Genomic DNA, 18,236 nt, shown 5'->3' with positions numbered 1-18,236 from the left:
GCTTAACTTTGAAATGTGTTATTTAGCGCTCTTGATGACAAGCTAGCATGACATGGTTGGTACCAATGGATTCCTTAAGCCTGGTTTACACATACCCACGATTTTGGGCTGTCCCAGACGAAAGATGACCAACATGAAAGAAACGTGGGGATAGCTCAGCCTGAAATGCAGCATGAAATGCCGCACTGGCGCTAAACCCAAACAAAAAGACAGATAGCAGCTTGCCATGGAGGCAAAACGTACTAAAAGAAATATGTGAGATTCCAGCAAATCCTTGCCTGTATGATGTGTCCTCCAGCTCTTACCATGATCACATAAAGGAGGATGAAGCATTGAAGGAAATAGCGGTGGAGTTGCAGCTGCCAGGTGAGCAACCTAGCAGCTAGCAAACACACACAGACTACATAGGTTATTTAATAATGTGACCCTCTATGTTGTGCTTCATAGTTAGAGAAGTAATAACCTGTGCAGCATCCTTGCACACTCTGTATGGGAAGCTATTGCATCGTATGTTGTGGCCTGCGATTCAGTAGGCACTGTCATTGTATGGTCTGCATACATCAAACTTGCTGTTGTACCTGAGTTTATTTGATCTATGTCGCACAGTGTAGTAGCTGCACTTAACTTATAAGATTGCTAAAATCTCACCATCTGTAAGAGGCTTTACATCCTCTAGTTTCGTATCATACTAGTATCTCCACTCTAGCTCTAGAATGGCAGTACTGTTGCCTGAGATCGCTGACAATTCTGCGGGTCTCTCTGGGAGGTTTGCTGAAATTTTCAGTGCAGTTTTAATATTGATAATTTTCTCATATTTGAACTCTCATAAAGAGTTCAGCATTTACTGAGAGTTTTTCTATCACATACATGCTTATGTTGCGGTTGAATCCAATTAGTTGTGATTTTCATGACTGCATTCTCTAAAAGCCTCAAATGTCAACTCATCCATACACAATATAGAGAATTATTTCCACTGCAAATGCACATGTATGTATAAAGAGGGGTGCAACGAATACACTGGCTTGCTACACACACATATATATATATATATATATTTTTTTTTTTTTTAAATTGTTATTCTGTTAAAGGCTAGCAATATGTTGACTTTCAAAAGCCATGTGTGAAATCTTTAAGGAAACTAAAAACCCAAATAAAACATCAACTTTGACAAAAACAGACAATATTTCCAGAATGTGATGATTATCTCGACCCTCAAAAGAGATCTGAAGAGCCTGAATGCCTGACCAACCATTAGTTTCCTGAATCATCTCCTCTTAACATAAATCCTTTATGTGTGACTGCCAAAGCTTTTTGGTAACTACACAGTTCTAACAGAAACGCTGTGTTACCAACGGGCATAACATTTGAAAGACTGGCAGGCAGGAAGGTATAAAGATCAAATTATACTTAACACATCTTTGTAGCAGCGAGGGTCTGTTCAATATAAATCTGGTCATCTGCTCATGTCCACAAGGGTCCCAAGACCGTGCAGGGTGTACGTGCCTGAGAGTGCATACACAAACCCAATATGTTCAGAAAAGTGTGTGCATCTGCTGTCCACCCAGCTATCCACATCCACTGTGGACTGCATTAATGCTATAAGAGGGACACCATTGAGCTGCATTATGGGATGTGTAGGATCCAGTGTGTTGCACCAGTGGTGATCACTCTTTTTTAATCTGTCTCCCACAATTCTCCCAGTTTTAGGGGAGGTGCAGTAATAACTCACTGGAGAAGCCCCTTACTGTCAATTTGAGAAGAGCATTCTTTTGTTATTGTGTTGTTTTTACCTTTTAAGTATGTCAAATGAATATTATTGTTTCTCCAGTCACCCTTACAAGATCGTTTTTTATGCTAAATATACAAAAACTCAGTGTGCTGTGATTCATGCATAGACCATGTAGTTCTGCTTATGAGCACAGGAGGGCCTGTGGTGCCTGGCGGAGAATGAGCAGCATACGTAAACAAGATATTTCAGTTATTTGTATTTTAAGGAATACTTTTATGAGTTTTTCATGATGTGAATAATACTCTGTTTCAATCTGGATGACCCTCCTTGTATATCTGTCTACACTCATGCTAAACACATTCATTGGATTATTAACAAACATGTTGGGAAATAACAGAATAAGATGTAGGCTTAAAAAGAGGCATTGTCTGTGGTGCTGTAGGTGACACCAAAAGCTGCTTGTGCTTCAGACATGACTCTCATCTGGGAAAAGACTAATAAACATTACATCCCAGACATTCTCTCACCAGGGACGCAGCAGATGGATGAAGTCATCTGTGGCCATCATAAATTTAGTCTCATAAGGGATGATGTCAGCACAGGCAAAAGAAAAAAGACTATTCTGTCATTCAAAAAGCCACAAACAAACATTGAACTCCTGAAGTCCAGCTGACTATACCTGCTCCAGCCCTGGGAGACACAGGTCTTTGGACTTGATTTGGTTTTATGGACAAAATATGAAATTTTTCTAGCCTTATATTACAAAAACAATCAGAGATAACACATGCTGGGAGTAAGACTACTGGCTCTTCTGGCTTCACTCCACTGTTAGCTGTGCCAAAGACCTGTCCATGCTGATGCACTGTGGCACTCCAGCTTGAAGCACTACAATTTGGGGAGGTCTATTAAAAAAGCAATCAAAGATAGTTTTAAAACAAGCTTGTGGTAGTTTCAGGTTTCTTCCCTGTCCTAACATATATTTTCTTAATAGGTTATGTATTTGCATGCCACACACAATCTCACTGACTAAATGTAGAAAGTTTCTTTTTAGGAGCTGAACCATGACTTTTAAACCCTGTATTGTTAAGAGAGAGATGGTCTGAAGTACGTAAGTAACAAACTAAAAGAATAAATCCATACAATTCTCTAACAATAAGATTTTTTGTTTGTTTCTTTTGTTTTTTATTTGTATTTGTTTTTATTTGTTTATTGCTATTATTATTATTATTATTATTTATTTATTTATTTATTTTTTTATCATTATTATTGTTATTATAATTATTCATTCGTTTGACTTTTTTTGGGGTATTTGACTGATATTTCCTTTTACACGGTGCAATCTTATAGCTATTGTGTAAGAATGTCCGCGTCTGTCTGTTTACAGTGTAATGTCAGAGACCCAAAAAAGATGTGCCCGGATAAACACGTGCAGTCCCCTCGGGATCAGAGCCCTACGGCACTGCTCGGGATGACAAGAACTAGCCAATCACAGCACAGTAGGGCGGGACTTGGGAAAATTACGCACGTGAAGTGCCATGCTACATAAGAGGTTGAGGGAAGAAGCCATCTATCGAAAACTGGCGGGGGGGTCATTGCAAATGAAGTACCGTATAACAACTCCAAACCCGCCACCACAATTTGGTGATTATTTTCCACATTATGTCAAAGTGCTTTGTGATATCAATGTGTCTTTATTTCGCTTCTAAGCTGACAGACCGTTCTTAATGACACCTCGGGCGAGGCTGAAATAAAAGCTAAAATCTGTTACAAAGTTCCCTTTATTTGGTGTAGGTGTATACTGTGTATCGTGTGTTTACAGACATAGAAACAGACACATTTTTCAAATGTAGTTTTGATAGACCACACTGTCATTGGTACTTTGGTACCCCGTGTTCTTTCTCAATGGTACATCTGAACTCCGCAACCCCGCTCCCTGCGGAGGCGTCAAGCTGCCTCACTGTGTCTGCAACAGACCGGAAGTGTCGATATTTTTCAGTTCAGAAATAAAAGTTGCCTACTGCATATAATGTGGATAAATATTTATACGTATAAAGAAATGCGTGTTAATGTTGACAAGGCAGGAAAATCGTATAAAAAATATGGCATGAGAGCACTTATATGGGATTAGTGAAATATGCTGGTTGGTATGGTGCATATCCAATCCAAAGTTTTCATTTTTACATAGTATATTCCCATATAGCCTACAAATGTCTGCTTTGAAGAGTTTGACTTACGTGTTTGTCAGCTGATCACAATTAAATAAAATATCTAGGCTGTGTGTGTCTCCCAACCTTGAACAGCATCAGAAAGGCTGTTTTGGTTGTGATCCTGTGTGTACGATTAGATCAGGGATTGTGCTTTTAAATTAATTATTAGACTAGTAAAACCCAACATGATATAAAGCAAATATTTGAATTTGTAAATGAACAAACACTTCATGGATATTTGGCTGTTATAAACTATAGTAAGCCGGGTTAATTATTACTAGAGTTGGGGGCATGAATTTAGACAGGCAGGCCGTGCTGTTGCACTGAGGCCCCAGGGTTTGGAGGCTCTTTCAAATGATTCAGATTGCCACCTTGAAACGACACCTGTGTTCAAAGAAGAACTCACATTAAATGAAAAATGGTGCTGTTTGCCCTCAAAAATGCAAACCAAAATTACACGCTTATTATACATGAACCCGAAAAACCATGAATAAACTAAACATATAAAAAAAAAACTATTTGATTAAATAAATAATTTCTTATTCTCTTTGATATTTTTGTCATATGCAGGTATGCAATGATGATTGTTTGGAAACGTGTTGCTTAATGTCAAGTCTGTAGTTGATCATGTGACAAGATGTGACAAGATGATGAACATCCATCTGTCCCATTTTTCTGAGCATGATATCTCAAAAAGGGAATTTATTTAAATGGCACAAACATCCACTTCCACTCAACAATGAACTTATTAGATTTTGGTGGTCAAAGATCATTGTGACTTAGCATCCATTTCATTCTTGTGAACGCAGTATCTCAAGAAGGCCTTAAGGTGAATTTCCTCAAAGTTGGCCCAGATTTCTAGCCTGTTTGGACTCAAATATGAACTGATCTGATATTGACAGTTTAAGGTCACTGTGATCTCAACTCAGGCCACGAATTCACACACTAATTATGACACAACGTCAGTGGTGACATTTTATATCCAAAATATCAAAGCTCAACTTCACTGTGACATCATAATGTTCTTTAAAAACACTTTTCAAGGCATTATCCAACGCCATATCTCAGGAACAGAAGGGGAGACATTTGGCCAGATACTGAATTGGTACGCTTGAATGTCCATTTTGAAACTGTAGGCCTACTGATTATGTTGATCTTCTGTCAGTTCTGATCCATACTTTGTAGGCATAAAACTCACAAGTTATGGCCGTGCAGGCTTATTAATAGCACGGTGTGGTCAGCGTAACATACAGAGAAAGACACTCAGCATTACAGGTTTTATTCTGAAAGTCTTAACCGGAAATTGTGTTGTATATTGTATCGATCTTTTCTTAGCTTTCCCTCCATTTACCCTCCTCCTTATGTAGTCTTTAGTGTAAGCTGCCGAGCAATTTTCTATTTACTCCACGCGAACACAGCTGTAGTTTACAATATGAGGACATGTTTCTATTTAATGTCTGAATCGTGACGGATTCTCGGGGACGTATGGATACAATCGGTGGTGATAACTGGCGGAGACGCACGAGAAGCGCGCGAGCCTGCTCCAAGCAACAAACTGGGGCACGAGCTGACGAGTCCAATGTACTGCGGTGTCTGAGCGTTGGAAACACGGAAGAAGGCCATGACATGGAGGAGGACATCGGCCTCTTCAAGCAAGACCATTTGGAGCGAAGGGTTATGGCTCCCCGCTACAACCTGCTGCGTGAGGTGGGAAGGGGAACATACGGCGTGGTGTACGAAGCGGTGGCCCGGAGGTCTGGGGCGAAAGTTGCCGTGAAGAAACTGCGATGCGACGCGCCGGAAAACGTGGAGCTCGCACTGCAGGAGTTCTGGGCGCTGGCCAGCCTGGAGAAACGGCATGAAAATGTAGTGCAGCTTGAAGAGTGTGTGCTCCAGAGGAACGGCATGGCTCAGAAAATGAGTCATGGGAACAAACGGTCCAAACAGTACCTGCGTTTGGTGGAGACTTCACTGAAAGGTGAGGCTAGCTCTCCAACGTTAGCTCTGTGAACTGAGTTAAGTAAGTGCTGCTTTTGGTTGGAATTAACGCCGAATAAAACACAGCTCCTGATACTACAGACACCAGCTATTTTGTAGCAATTGTGGACAATCAGTTTATGTGACGTAATGCTAAAGAGCACGTTATTTTTATATAGCTTCCTGGTTGAGACCTTACTAAAAGGTGAGGCTAGCTCTTCAACATTAGACGTGTAAACTGAGTTGAGGAAGGGCAGCTTCGGTTTTAAATCAGTGCCGAAAAGCAACCTTTAACACTTCAGGCACCAGCTATGTTAAAGCCATGGGTTTGGTGGGCATTCGATGTATCCAACGTAATGTTGATTTGCAAGATTTTTATATGGTTTCCTGGTGGAGGTTAGATTAGCTCTCCAACATTAGCTGTGTGAACTGAGTTAAGTGAGAGCTGCGTTTTGGTTTGAATTGCTGCCGAACAAAACAGTCCCTAAACTACAGAAACTAGCGGTTATATTGTAGCAATGAGTTTGATGGCCACCCTGTTTATCTAATGTAATCTCAAACCGAAACATAGTTATATGTCGTTTCGCCCTCTTATCCGAAGCATTATTGTTGTTGTCGCCATGATGATAGGAACTCGCTGGGGGATGGGTAGATTTTGTGAGGAAGCTCCCGAGGCTCAGACTCACTAAAATGGAGTCTGTTGTGTTGGCTGTATCCACAGAAGGAATTTAACACATTCCTCTGACAAGCTAAATCTGTCACATCCAGAAGTTTTTGTGTCTTTCTTAAAAACCTGCCTTCATTTACAGTTTCCCTTGTGCTTATCTAGTGCTGTTTTGTGGTTTCTATGACAGATCACTTTATGGTGTTGAGAAAGACATTATGATTTATCTTAACTGTCTCTCCAAACCACCAATGAGTGTCTAGCTTAGAGCAGTCAAAACGACTTTGTAGTACTGGCACTTTATCTCTTCACAGGTATTTGAAACATGCATCTCAATTACTGACACGTATGGAGTTGTTTTAGCATCAGAAGCAGAGAGTCCTTGAATGGTATATGCTTTTTTTTTTTTAACTCTTACAGTCAATCTGACTGGTTGTTCTTGCATGCAAATTTAAAATGCATGCCAAAGCATGTTAGAGATGCTGTGAACTGGTTCCGCAAAGTCTCAGTGTGTCGATTAAAATAAAAACATCCACACAAAACCTCTTTAGGAAACACCCTTACAAAGAAAGACAGGACACATCCCATAAGATTAGAGTGTATACACCTAGTTAGAGTGCACATTCACTGACAGTTGGAAAATTGTAAACATTTCAGCCTTGTATCAAATGATACCATTTATTCACATACAGTTGCATGAAATAACTACCAAAATTAATCAGTAACCCATATCCATAGTTGGTGCCCTGATGTATTATCTAAGTAAAAATGATTGATCATTATTGGTCTTAGCAAAATAGATCTTTTTCCTTACATGTATAGCTGTAAATTGAATGTCTTAAAGTCAAACTAACACACCCAGATAATGCGATTGGGAGTCAAATTACTCGTTCATGTATGCTGTCAATCGGACCCAAACTGGCCTCGGCACTCTGCATGCTCCACAGTTTATGCCCAGGGCTTTGACCCCAAAATCGAATAGCATCAACTGCGTAACAGAAGAAGAAGCCGTTAAAATCTACATCCAGAGCAGTGCATTTTTGGAGGAATGAAATGTACAAAGCTGTAAAGTTGTCCACCATGGTACCAGTTTACCTCTAGCTTACCGTAGCAAACTTTTTAGTTGATTGTTTGGTCTCTGACGTAATAGGTAAACTGGAAAAAGATCCAGTACTCACAAGCTGAAAGGGGGCATTTCGACACCTATACTAGCGGAGTCGGACATACTTTAGTCAATAAATCCATTCCTCTCCCGTACCTGTATACTGAGACAAACACAGTAGTCCAATTAACTGGCCTAGTCGAGCTATAACCGTAATTCCACTTAACTGTTCATGTAAATGTACTGACTGTGTGAATGACTGTATCCACTGCAGGTGAGAGAGTGCTCGGACCTCCAGAGGAGCCTTGTTACCTCTGGTTTGTCATGGAGTTCTGTGAAGGCGGCGACCTCAACCACTTCATCCTGTCTAGGCGGCCCAACCCACAAACCAACAACAGCTTCATGCTCCAGCTGACCAGTGCTGTTGCTTTCCTGCATGAAAACAACATTGTCCACAGAGACCTCAAACCTGACAACATCCTCATCTCTGAAAAGTCAGGGTCTCCAATTCTCAAGGTGGCTGACTTTGGCCTGAGTAAAGTGTGCGCTGGTTTAGGACACACCAGTGAGGGCAAAGAAGGTGAAGACAAGAACAAAAACGTTAATGTAAACAAGTATTGGTTGTCATCTGCATGTGGCTCGGACTTCTATATGGCTCCCGAGGTGTGGGAGGGCCACTACACAGCCAAGGCTGACATATTTGCCCTTGGCATCATCATGTGGGCCATGTTGGAGAGAATTACCTTCATTGACGGTGAGTCTAAACGGGAGCTCCTGGGTACATATGTGAGACAAGGAGTGGACATTGTGCCAGTGGGTGAGGCACTGCTAGAGAATCCAAAGATGGTACTGAACATCCCACAGAAACGCAGGTCATGCATGTCCGATGGAGTCAGGAAGCTGCTGCAGGACATGCTCGCCGTCAACCCTCAGGACCGGCCAGATGCTTTTGAGCTACAGGCCAGAGTGGACCAGGTCATGTGTGCTTCATGACCCTCAACCAGATTGTTTTACAGGTACTCGTGCTTTTAACTTCTAATAATTACCCCATGACTTGTTTCAGTTTTTAATGTGCTGTCTGCTGTGTTGTTTATGAATCATTGCACATCCGGTTTATTGTGGAAATATTTGTATATAGAGCTGAAAGACATTTCCTTCTCACATGTAATATACCTTTGGATCACCTGTAGGGCTGTTAAGTTCCAGGTGACATGTCACATGTGAATACATCATCATGCTGCTATTCCCACGTTAAGAGATTTTTTTTTTTCTGGAGTTATTTCCCTAACATACTGTCTATGTGCAATGCACAGTGTTTCAAGCTTTGGCCAATAAAATGTCAGCTCTGTCTTACTTCTTTAGACAAGCATAGTGAAGTGGGTCAAACCTGCGTCTGTGGTTAACCCGAATGGGTCAGCACATAATATTTAACCTGGTTCTGTGATTCTCTTCATGACTTGAACTGGACACTGGTCATTGCCTGCCCCCAACAAGTGTCTCTGTTAAGGAAGCACAATTCATTTCATGTCACTGATGTCTTTGTGTGACATGAATGCATCAAACTTTGTATCACTTCAGACACGTTCCTCAGTCGAAGTCAGTCAGAACTTGACAATCTAATGAAACAAACTTCCATGAACCTGTTAGATTATAGCTTATTCATTTTTGACACCATCAAGACTCGGTGTATTATCAACATGATTCTTGCATTCAGTACAATAACCAGTACAGATATTTGTGGTGTGTTGAAAACCTGTGGAAATGCAGACAAAAATTCCAAACTATGTCAAATTAAGAAAATTTCTGTGCATGTCCTACAGCATGTATATTAGCACTGATATATTAATAGCCGGTTCCTATTAGCCTAACTTGTACTGAGAACAGTGTAGAGTTTAGGGCTGTACCCAAATATTCGGATATTCTAATATTCGTTTCTATGGGTAGGTATTCGTTATGAAAATTTGGTATTCGATATTCGTTTTTTTATTTACTTTTTTTTTTTTTTTTTTTGGTGCTAAATATAGTCTTTTTGTTGTTGGTAAATGTAGGTTATCAATAAAAATCAAAACTTTTAAATTGCATTGTTAAAAATGTGAAAATATAGTATAGCCTACCAACTGAGCTTGTGCGCACGGCACGCTTGAGCGCATCCGTCTGAGGCTGTGGATCAATGCCAAGTTTTACCACTTTATCACTATTCCCTCTAACTTGTAGCTGTTTTTTCGTTATCTTTTGAATTTAATATGAATTATGGAACCGTTTTTGTCAACGTTTGTTTCCCCCGTTTTGTACAATAAATTATTGTTTAAAGTTTCAACAAGTTTCTTTTGGAGTGCGTGACACAAGTGTGTTTTGAAAACGACCGCGGACTGTCACCTGCTCAACGCATCAGTACCTTCGGATGCCATGACAGTAATAGCCAATAATGTCAAAATATCATTTACAGACCGATTTAACAGACGATCACTGCTGCCCGACCCGCAGGTCCATTTGCGGGTCCCGCGGGTTACGGGTCGACCCGCGCATCACTACTCAGCTCAGTCTATAAAGGCTGTACACAACAGTAAGGCTATAGACATTATATTCTATTCAGGCTGGCAGAACCAGCAGCGCATTGGCTCTACAGTGCACGGCACTGCTGATTAACCATTTTATTGTAGCACAGAGTGTCTGCCAGCAACCAATTACTTGCAGAGGCTTCCTACAACTTGTTTTCAACGGTTCCGATTTAATCAGAAGACAAATTAAACAGGATGACTAGCCAATGTGAAAATCAAAAGAAAGCATAGAATAATGTACTGAAGGAGACTGTTGTGCCATCACATTTTTTTGTGGTTTGAGCGCAAAGATCCTGTCGCCGTTGTGCAAAATTCCGCTATACAATTAGGTCCGAAAAAACCCCGCAGTCTGTCTCCGTTCTAAATTCTGCCCAAGGTCCGAATGTTAAAAAATGGTATTCGGGACAGCCCTAGTAGAGTTGTACCGATACCAGTATCGGAAATGCCTCCGACACTGCCTAAAATGCCGTATCGGGTATTGGCGAGTACAGCCTATGACCAATCCGATACCATGTAATGCCTCACGTCATTACGCATACGCACGCTTCAAGCAAACGAAACGGAAACGGAGCGGAGTTTAAAAAGCATTCTACTGTAGCCTTTAAAATGTCTTTTTTACCAAATTGTGTGGCTGCACTTTAACCTGTGTCTTGATCTGTGTCAAGACTGGATAATAATAATAATAATAATAATAAAAAGTTTTATAACATTCATTCTACTATTATGTATTTATTTCTTAATATTTTACATAGAGTTTTAGGAGTTGAGACATACAACAATTCATATCCCATCCATTTTTATTTTACTTGCTGGTATTGGATCGGTACTCGATATCGGCAGATACCTAAGGTTCAGGGATCGGAATCCGTATCGGGAAGGAAAAAGTGGTATCGGTACATCTCTAGTAAATGCTCCTCTTGCATATCAGAATATTTGGTGTGTTCAGGCCTGTACTTTGATGGCTGTCAGTCAGTTGCAGAAAATGACATTTGTAGCATGAGGTGCTGAGACATGAAAGATTCCCTGGATTGAATTTATGTGTGCAAGTGAATGGTAAAGGGTGAGGTTGATATTAGTGCCTTGCCTAGAACACATGTTTAGTAACTTGAATGCCCTCAGTGTATGTGCTCTCCTACTGTCTTATGTAAGCAAAGCCCCAGCCGCCCCCTGGCCTGAGGGCTGCACATCCATCAGCACACAGATGACTGTTTTTAAGAGGCTGAGTGAGCATTACTGGCTCCTCCTGTTGTTTCGTACACAGGTAGTTCATGTTATTTGACATGATGATGAGCTGCCTGTTCCCTAGCTGAGCTACCAGACTTACTTTGTTTTGTGACAGACAGTGTACCATACCCTTTGCTTTTGTTTGTTCTTACATCATGTGCCTTGCTCTCATAGGGGGATAGGTAGGAGTGCATTTTATGTGAGCAGGGTGGGGGAAGATGTAAACATCCCAGCTGACCTGCTCTGCCTTCTGCCTGTCAGTCTGCTGACCGTTGCTTTAGCCAGTTGTAATGACAAACATTGCTGGCAGTACTTCAATCAGTTAAAATGTATTGAAAGTAAACTATGCAGGAATTGTTGGTAACTGTTTGTGAACACAACATTCAAACTTGGTCACTCCTCCCTACACTGCATGTATGCGCACTGCAAACTACTGTACTGTTGTAGGAATGTGTAATGGAGGAGCCAGTACTGAAGTAAGCTAACTAAGCTATACGATGATATAAAAGACAACACAACTTGGACTCTATTCCAGTTCTTATTGATGAAATGAAAAAACAAGGGCTTCAGTAGATTCAGACCAACAGTCAGATGCTGTTTCCTGCATTTTCCATAGAGAGAAGTTACTTAATTCTTGTTCAAACTTGAATTGCACTCAGCTGAGTGTGAAAAACACTTAACACTTTTCACAGAGCTCCTGAGACCTGCCTTGGCCAGTAATCTTTTAAAATCAGTACCCCCCACAACTGCATAAGGTGATATCAGTGCTGAATATTTCCATAGTCAACCTGTCCAGCTCTTTTGATCTTGGGTCAGATGGGGTCCACTTTGTGGTCTTATCAAACACTTGTTTCAGTGTGGGCTGTGTTGTTGGACGATGGAGCTGTCTTCTTTAGGCCGTTATGCTCTATCATGTTCACAGTGTTTCCCCTGCCATTATACTAGCCCCCCCTTTAAAGTCAAGTAAATTTTAATTAATTTTATTTTATATGTAGCGCAATATATTTTACAAATTAGTTTGCAACTTATTGTGAAGACACCGCTCCACTTGCCGCTTGACTCCGCTCCACCGTCTGATGAGCTGTGATGCATACGCTGAACTTCAGATTAATGTGGCGATGGCCCGCATTTCCTGTCATGCCCATAATGCCAAGTGTTTGACTGAACAGTAGTTTAAGTTCCCTTTTCTATGTTCCAAAATGCAAATACTTGGCTCATTTATTTACTTTGTTAGTGTTTGTAATGTGTCTGTTCAGAAGATGGTTGTTTTATGTTGGCAATTGTCACTTTTGTGCCGGTTTATAGTTTCTTGATCTCGGCTTTATTTTTCCACTATGGCTGAAATTTGCACTCAGAATTAAATGACATTATGAGGTTAGTATCTCTAAAAGTTGACTTGCGTGCATGCGTGTGTGCGTGCGTGTATATCTGGCTATCTATAATCTGTCATGCTATCTAAAATTGACAAGTCAGCACTGACCACTAAAATGTTTTGTCTCCATGGGCTGCAGGATAAAGCTCTAAATCCCTGCCTGAACCTCTAGAAGTCCGTTATGTAACAGAGTGCGTGAGAAATAAATCTATGACAGCATCGTTGGACACAATCTGTGTCTGACAAGCCAAGCGGCTGCACATCTCCGAACACACCAGCCCACTCGCATGCTGCTGCAGGTCAGATTTCACAAAGGACTGTTTGTGCTGCAGGATTCACCAGAGGCTCTGGCTCCTCACTGCTGCACAATGGCTGATCATAATCCTCAACACAGTGGTTTACAGACTGACATGCTGTCAGACATATTAACTATGTTGATGTGGCGTGGTGTACGGGACCTCTCAGGCTGTTGAAGTGTTTGTGGCCCAGGAGTCAGCTGTCCTGTCAGAGTGATTGACAGCAGGCCTGTGACCTTAGTAGAAACCTCCTGAAGGTCTGTCCCCAGGGTCCAAAGTTAACTCTTCCAGTGGCAGGTAGACAGGGGTGCATGGCACTCAGTGCAGTGGGCACTGCTGTTAAAGAGTCAGAGACAAAATGCTGCAGCAGCATGGAATTGCTGCAGTGACTCAGCAGATCTTTGTGTTTATAGGCTGCTGCAGCCCTCACACCCTCACTGCTGCACAGTAAGACTCTGTTTGAAACCAGGTTGGTAGAATGTTAGAAAGGTCTCTGCAGCTGTCTCTACAACACACACTCTGGGTGAAGTCCTCCCGGGGGCTTCATTGTCTAAGCAAGGAAAACACAGTTTGTTTATTACACAGCTGCTGCAGATGTTCTGCAAGCAAAACAATATCTGTTAGGGGCTATCAAGTGACTAAGCATAAGGTCGGGTTTTTTATCCACTACCAGTGCTAAAATGATACAGATTCCTGCATTGGGTCCATTTTTGAAAACCCGCACCTGCCCATACCGTGAAGCTCAGTACCAGAACCAACTCATTACCCGTCATTATGTCGAAGTCAAAGCCACAGGCAGCAAGAACGCCTTGGGGGAACTTTTTCAACTGTGGCACAAAGGTTGACTTGGATTAAAAGATGAACTGATTAGATTTTGGTGGTCAGGGGTCAAAGGTCAAGGTCACCATGACCTTGCATCCATCTCATTCTTGTGAACGCGATATTTCAAGAACAGCTAGAGGGAATCTCTTCAGATTTGGCACAAATGTCCACTTGGATTCAATAATGAACTGATTAATTATTTGGTGGTCAAAGGTCACTGTGACCTTGCATCTATCTCATTCTTGTGAACTCAATATCTCAAGAAGGCCTTGAGGGAGTTTCCTCAAATTTGGCACAAACATCTACTTGGACTCAAGAATGAACTGATTAGAATTTGGTGGGCAGAAGTCAAGGCCACTGTGACCTCACAAAACATTTTTTCTGTGTGAAGCATCCATTTTTTAAAAAAAAAACATGGTTGTAAACTGTCAGTGCAGTTTGACTGGTTCCTGGAGGCATACAATCGCAGGATGATAATTCCAGTTTAATACTTTAAATGACTGTTATATTTCTTCTGTTCTCTGCAGACTGGTGTTTGTACTGGGAGCTGCTACCTGAGTGAGGATCTCGCTGTTTGAATCAGAAGACTGTGAAGATAAAGGAGAAGCAAAGGAAACACGTTCCTCCTGAAGTCTGGATGCTGAAACGGGATTTTTTTCTATGGACTTGTTTACAGTGACGTCATCTGCCAATTCTGATAGAGAATGTTTGTCTTGCCATGAATATTATAATAAACCAAGAAATATTACATCTACTGCTCAGTGGGAAGCTTGATTAAACTGACATAGCCATGCCCCCTTTAAAGAATAGAGGTCTGGGGAAATTGCCATCAGAAAACGTGATAGTGACACTGCTGAACCATCGATTGACTCTAAATTTAAGCTAAGGTGCAGCGTTAGTTTCTGTATGTGTTCACAGTGGTCTCCATGTGTCAGGCATTTTGAAAATATTTAATGAAAACACTGTGGCGTCATATACTGGAAACCTCTCTCTTTATGTGGTGGAGTTTGTTATTTTGTCTAAAACTTCAGTGAAGTCTGGTTGTATGTCAGATGTTTTACTTTGCTGACAGTTAGGATTGTATTCCCCATGCATACCTGTCTTGTGGTGGTGTGTTTCCTGTTGATTACAACTAGTAAACAACATCACCATGTGTCACCCCAGTGAGATTTGATAACTGTATGTGCTGACAGAAAACAGCGTCACATCCCTTTTTTCTGTTGTTGGGTTTTTATTTCTCCAGATCTGTAGGTTTACATGGAATACTACAACACTACACAGGAGTCATTTATTTGTAGGAGTGGGTAACGTCTGTAAAATATTCTCTCATGGTATATGTAATTTCATATTGCAATATCAGTATAAACTGTCATTTCTTTCTTAGATTGAATTGACACTCTTTTGGCTAATCCAGTGAATTAAGTACTTAAAGATGTCCTGTGAATTCAGTACTGTGATAAAGTAACCATCCACATTGACTCACAGCATTGCTCACAATGACCTGATGCATCCAAAGCTTTTTAAGTGATAGTTAGCTAAATAATATAGAATTTGTAACAAATTTTTAAAGTCTCCCAGTAAAAATTGTCATTTCGCCTAACCCTAGGTGTTGCAAACCGTCTCTCTATTTAGTCCTCAGTTAGGCATCTTCAGTGAAACAGTCTGCAGGCTGTGTTTCACTGAAGACGCAGTGTCTAAGTATTTTCAGTTAGTTGTTTCTCATGAACACATTGCAAATTTTTGTCCGCATGAATGCAGAAGCCCTTAAAGTAAATCCCAGGTCAAATTTAAGCAGCATTGTAGTCAAAGAGTTGATTTGTTTTCTGCCCCCTTTGGACATAATAAAGTCAGTGTTTAACTTTTAAAGTTTGCTACAAAAACGTGAAAACATCTCTGTTATTAATAGGTTTGGGAAAGCTAAACTGTGTTGAAAAGAAAAGCAGAAATGCGTCCCAAAGTATATCAGGAGACGTTTTACATTGTCATTTTCGTTTTCATTATTTTAACCCACTTAATTGCCTTTGACTAGAAACCCAGTGCTGAGATCCGGTTATTTGACCACCAGTCATTGAAATGTGACCTCATGGACATGTTGCTCCTCTGATTTCCACTGTAGTCTCATTGTTAATACCTACGGTGCCTTGAATTTGCTAGTCAGGTAAAATTTGGCTCAAGATCAGTTGCTATATTTTTCTTTGATGTGGCACTCCAAACATGGTACATGGTCTTGATAATTTAGTTTCTTCAGTATTTTGGGTATAATTATGGATGAGGTATAAAAAATGGATTTCCCATATGATCATTTGAAATAAGATTTTATTTATATTATGTTTTTATCCCCAGTTTATCTATGGTCCATTTACTTGTTGAGTAGCGTCATGTTTTTAAAGGGAACTGAAGATTGAATGTTTGAACAGGTGCCATTCGTGTTAAGGGAGAAAAGCTGCAGGGTTATTTTATATAGTTTATTCTAAACTAAGATGAACAGGATCTGGTTCCTGTTAGGAGATAATCAGACTTGATGGAAGTGTTGCTAAAGCAGGCCTTTGTGATTTGTAATTGTGCCTGCATGTGATTGAAAGTGGAGTGTGAAAAATATCGACTTTAGAATGGTTTTGGATCATTTGTACAGAGAGCCATGTTGATGTTTTTGCCCTGAAACCAAAGGTCTGAAGTCTGTAATATGTTGAACTAAACTGGGACACTGAATGACGTAAAAAAAAATCCTGTTTCTTTCTAACTGTACTACCTCATGTTTCTGCACCTTTTCACATTTTGTTCTCTGAGCCATAGTTTGATTTTTCCAACAAAGACATTCCTCAGTTTGAGACAACCTGGCAGATTTTAAAGCAACAGCTTTTTATTTAATGTCATCACAGTGTTTGTTGGGTGTGTGCAGTTTTCCTTTGATTGTGAGTGCGTCATATTGGTTTGTCAGTTGCGTGACTGTTTCTTTCTGTTTGTGCTGATGGATTGTGAGAAATGGGTTTACATTGATACAGATGTTTACACACCATTAGCCCAGCATAGGCCATGATGTACTTTGGTTAATTTCTTCTGTGAAACCCATGTCTCAGTTCCCCTCTTGTATTTCAGTAATGTATGAGTGTTTGATTGTGCAGGGTAGAAATGAGAATCTTGAACTGGAGATGAGCCAATGGTAGCACTAAGCTAAAGATCCCAGCTCACACACAGTTTGGATTTCTGAGGAACAGCTTTTATTTAACTGTAGAGGAATGTACTTTAAATATCAAGAGATTAAAGCAACCCCTCAAAATGTTCCTGTCAGTGTGTGTGGAGGTCTTCCTTTGGTGTTGTTGAAAATGTACCTGTAAATGTGTGCAGGAACACCGCATTTGACTAATAGGTCACTCGTTTTACATGCAGCTGTCTTCTATGCAACTCAGCCTCCCTGGATACACTGTGGAACAGTCCAGGCCTGGCTGATTTTGTTGTTAGTCCTCTGCTTCTCATCGTGACAGGAACTGTACTATACAACTGGACCCTGTTGTGCTCAGATGACTTGACCCTTTATCTCCACAGAACACAGTCCTTGGTTAAACATGACACTAAAGACATTTGCTTGAATGAAACCTGTTCATTTTTTTTTATTGCTGACTTTGTACATATCAGGGCTCTGTTTCAATAAAGGTTGGAAATACCTCAGATCTGTGTGAATTCTTTACATTTGCATGACAATGACTGGAATGTGTGGGAGACGAGGGAAGGCATTCAGTAAAGGCTGAGGATATCGTGAGCATCCATGACAGTTAGCAGGGTGTGCCTATCTCACCCTGCCCTGTACCCACATGATCAGGCAAATAGGATTAACTGACAACAGGCTTCTTCACACTCAGCATGACAAGTGATGCTTGTTGAGTAGAACTTAATTTAATGCTGCCTTAGTACTTGAAGAGGCAAGTAGATCATGAATGTCAATGTAGTACAATATTTTCTCAAAATCAATATCGTGCAATACTACTTCTCATTGTCATATATAGGCCTACAATATAACAACATGCATTTTTCCACTATTTTAGTTGATTTCAGTAACTCTTGTACATATCTTACTCCGATGATACTGGTTTTTGCTTTTTGCTCCTTAAAAACTAAATATCTTGTATATTTTTAATATTTTGCCTGATATTTAATACTCTGTTGTTTTTAAAACTGGGCCCAGTGTGTGGCCCTGACCCGGGGAACCCACTGGTTGTTCTGGTTCTTACTGGTTTGTAGGGGTTAGGGAAAAAATCAATACAGTGTAGTATCATGATATTTTTGTGTG

At 40.5% G+C, this 18,236-nt stretch overlaps 1 protein-coding gene across 1 annotated transcript; it reads left to right on the top strand.

Annotated features, from left to right (window-relative positions):
- The first annotated feature begins 5,278 nt into the window (after positions 1-5,278).
- Positions 5,279-17,617, top strand: LOC126385992 (serine/threonine-protein kinase 35-like). The gene is made up of 3 exons (XM_050038061.1): positions 5,279-5,914; positions 7,954-8,695; positions 14,479-17,617. Exons 1-2 carry the CDS (start codon positions 5,422-5,424, stop codon positions 8,670-8,672), a joined length of 1,212 nt encoding a protein of 403 aa, XP_049894018.1. The 5' UTR covers positions 5,279-5,421; the 3' UTR covers positions 8,673-8,695; positions 14,479-17,617.
- The last annotated feature ends 619 nt before the right edge of the window (positions 17,618-18,236 follow it).

Source organism: Epinephelus moara, chromosome 24, assembly GCF_006386435.1.
Source record: "Epinephelus moara isolate mb chromosome 24, YSFRI_EMoa_1.0, whole genome shotgun sequence".
In the NCBI taxonomy this organism is placed as follows: Eukaryota; Metazoa; Chordata; class Actinopteri; order Perciformes; family Serranidae; genus Epinephelus; species Epinephelus moara.
This window is presented reverse-complemented; position numbering and strand designations above follow the sequence as displayed.

Excerpts from the sequence above, each read along its gene's own strand:
- LOC126385992 (XM_050038061.1), top strand. The coding sequence starts at position 5,422 with ATGGATACAATCGGTGGTGATAACTGGCGGAGACGCACGAGAAGCGCG. Across the intron at positions 5,915-7,953 it reads GGTGGAGACTTCACTGAAAG|GTGAGAGAGTGCTCGGACCT; the intron begins GTGAGGCTAGCT and ends TATCCACTGCAG.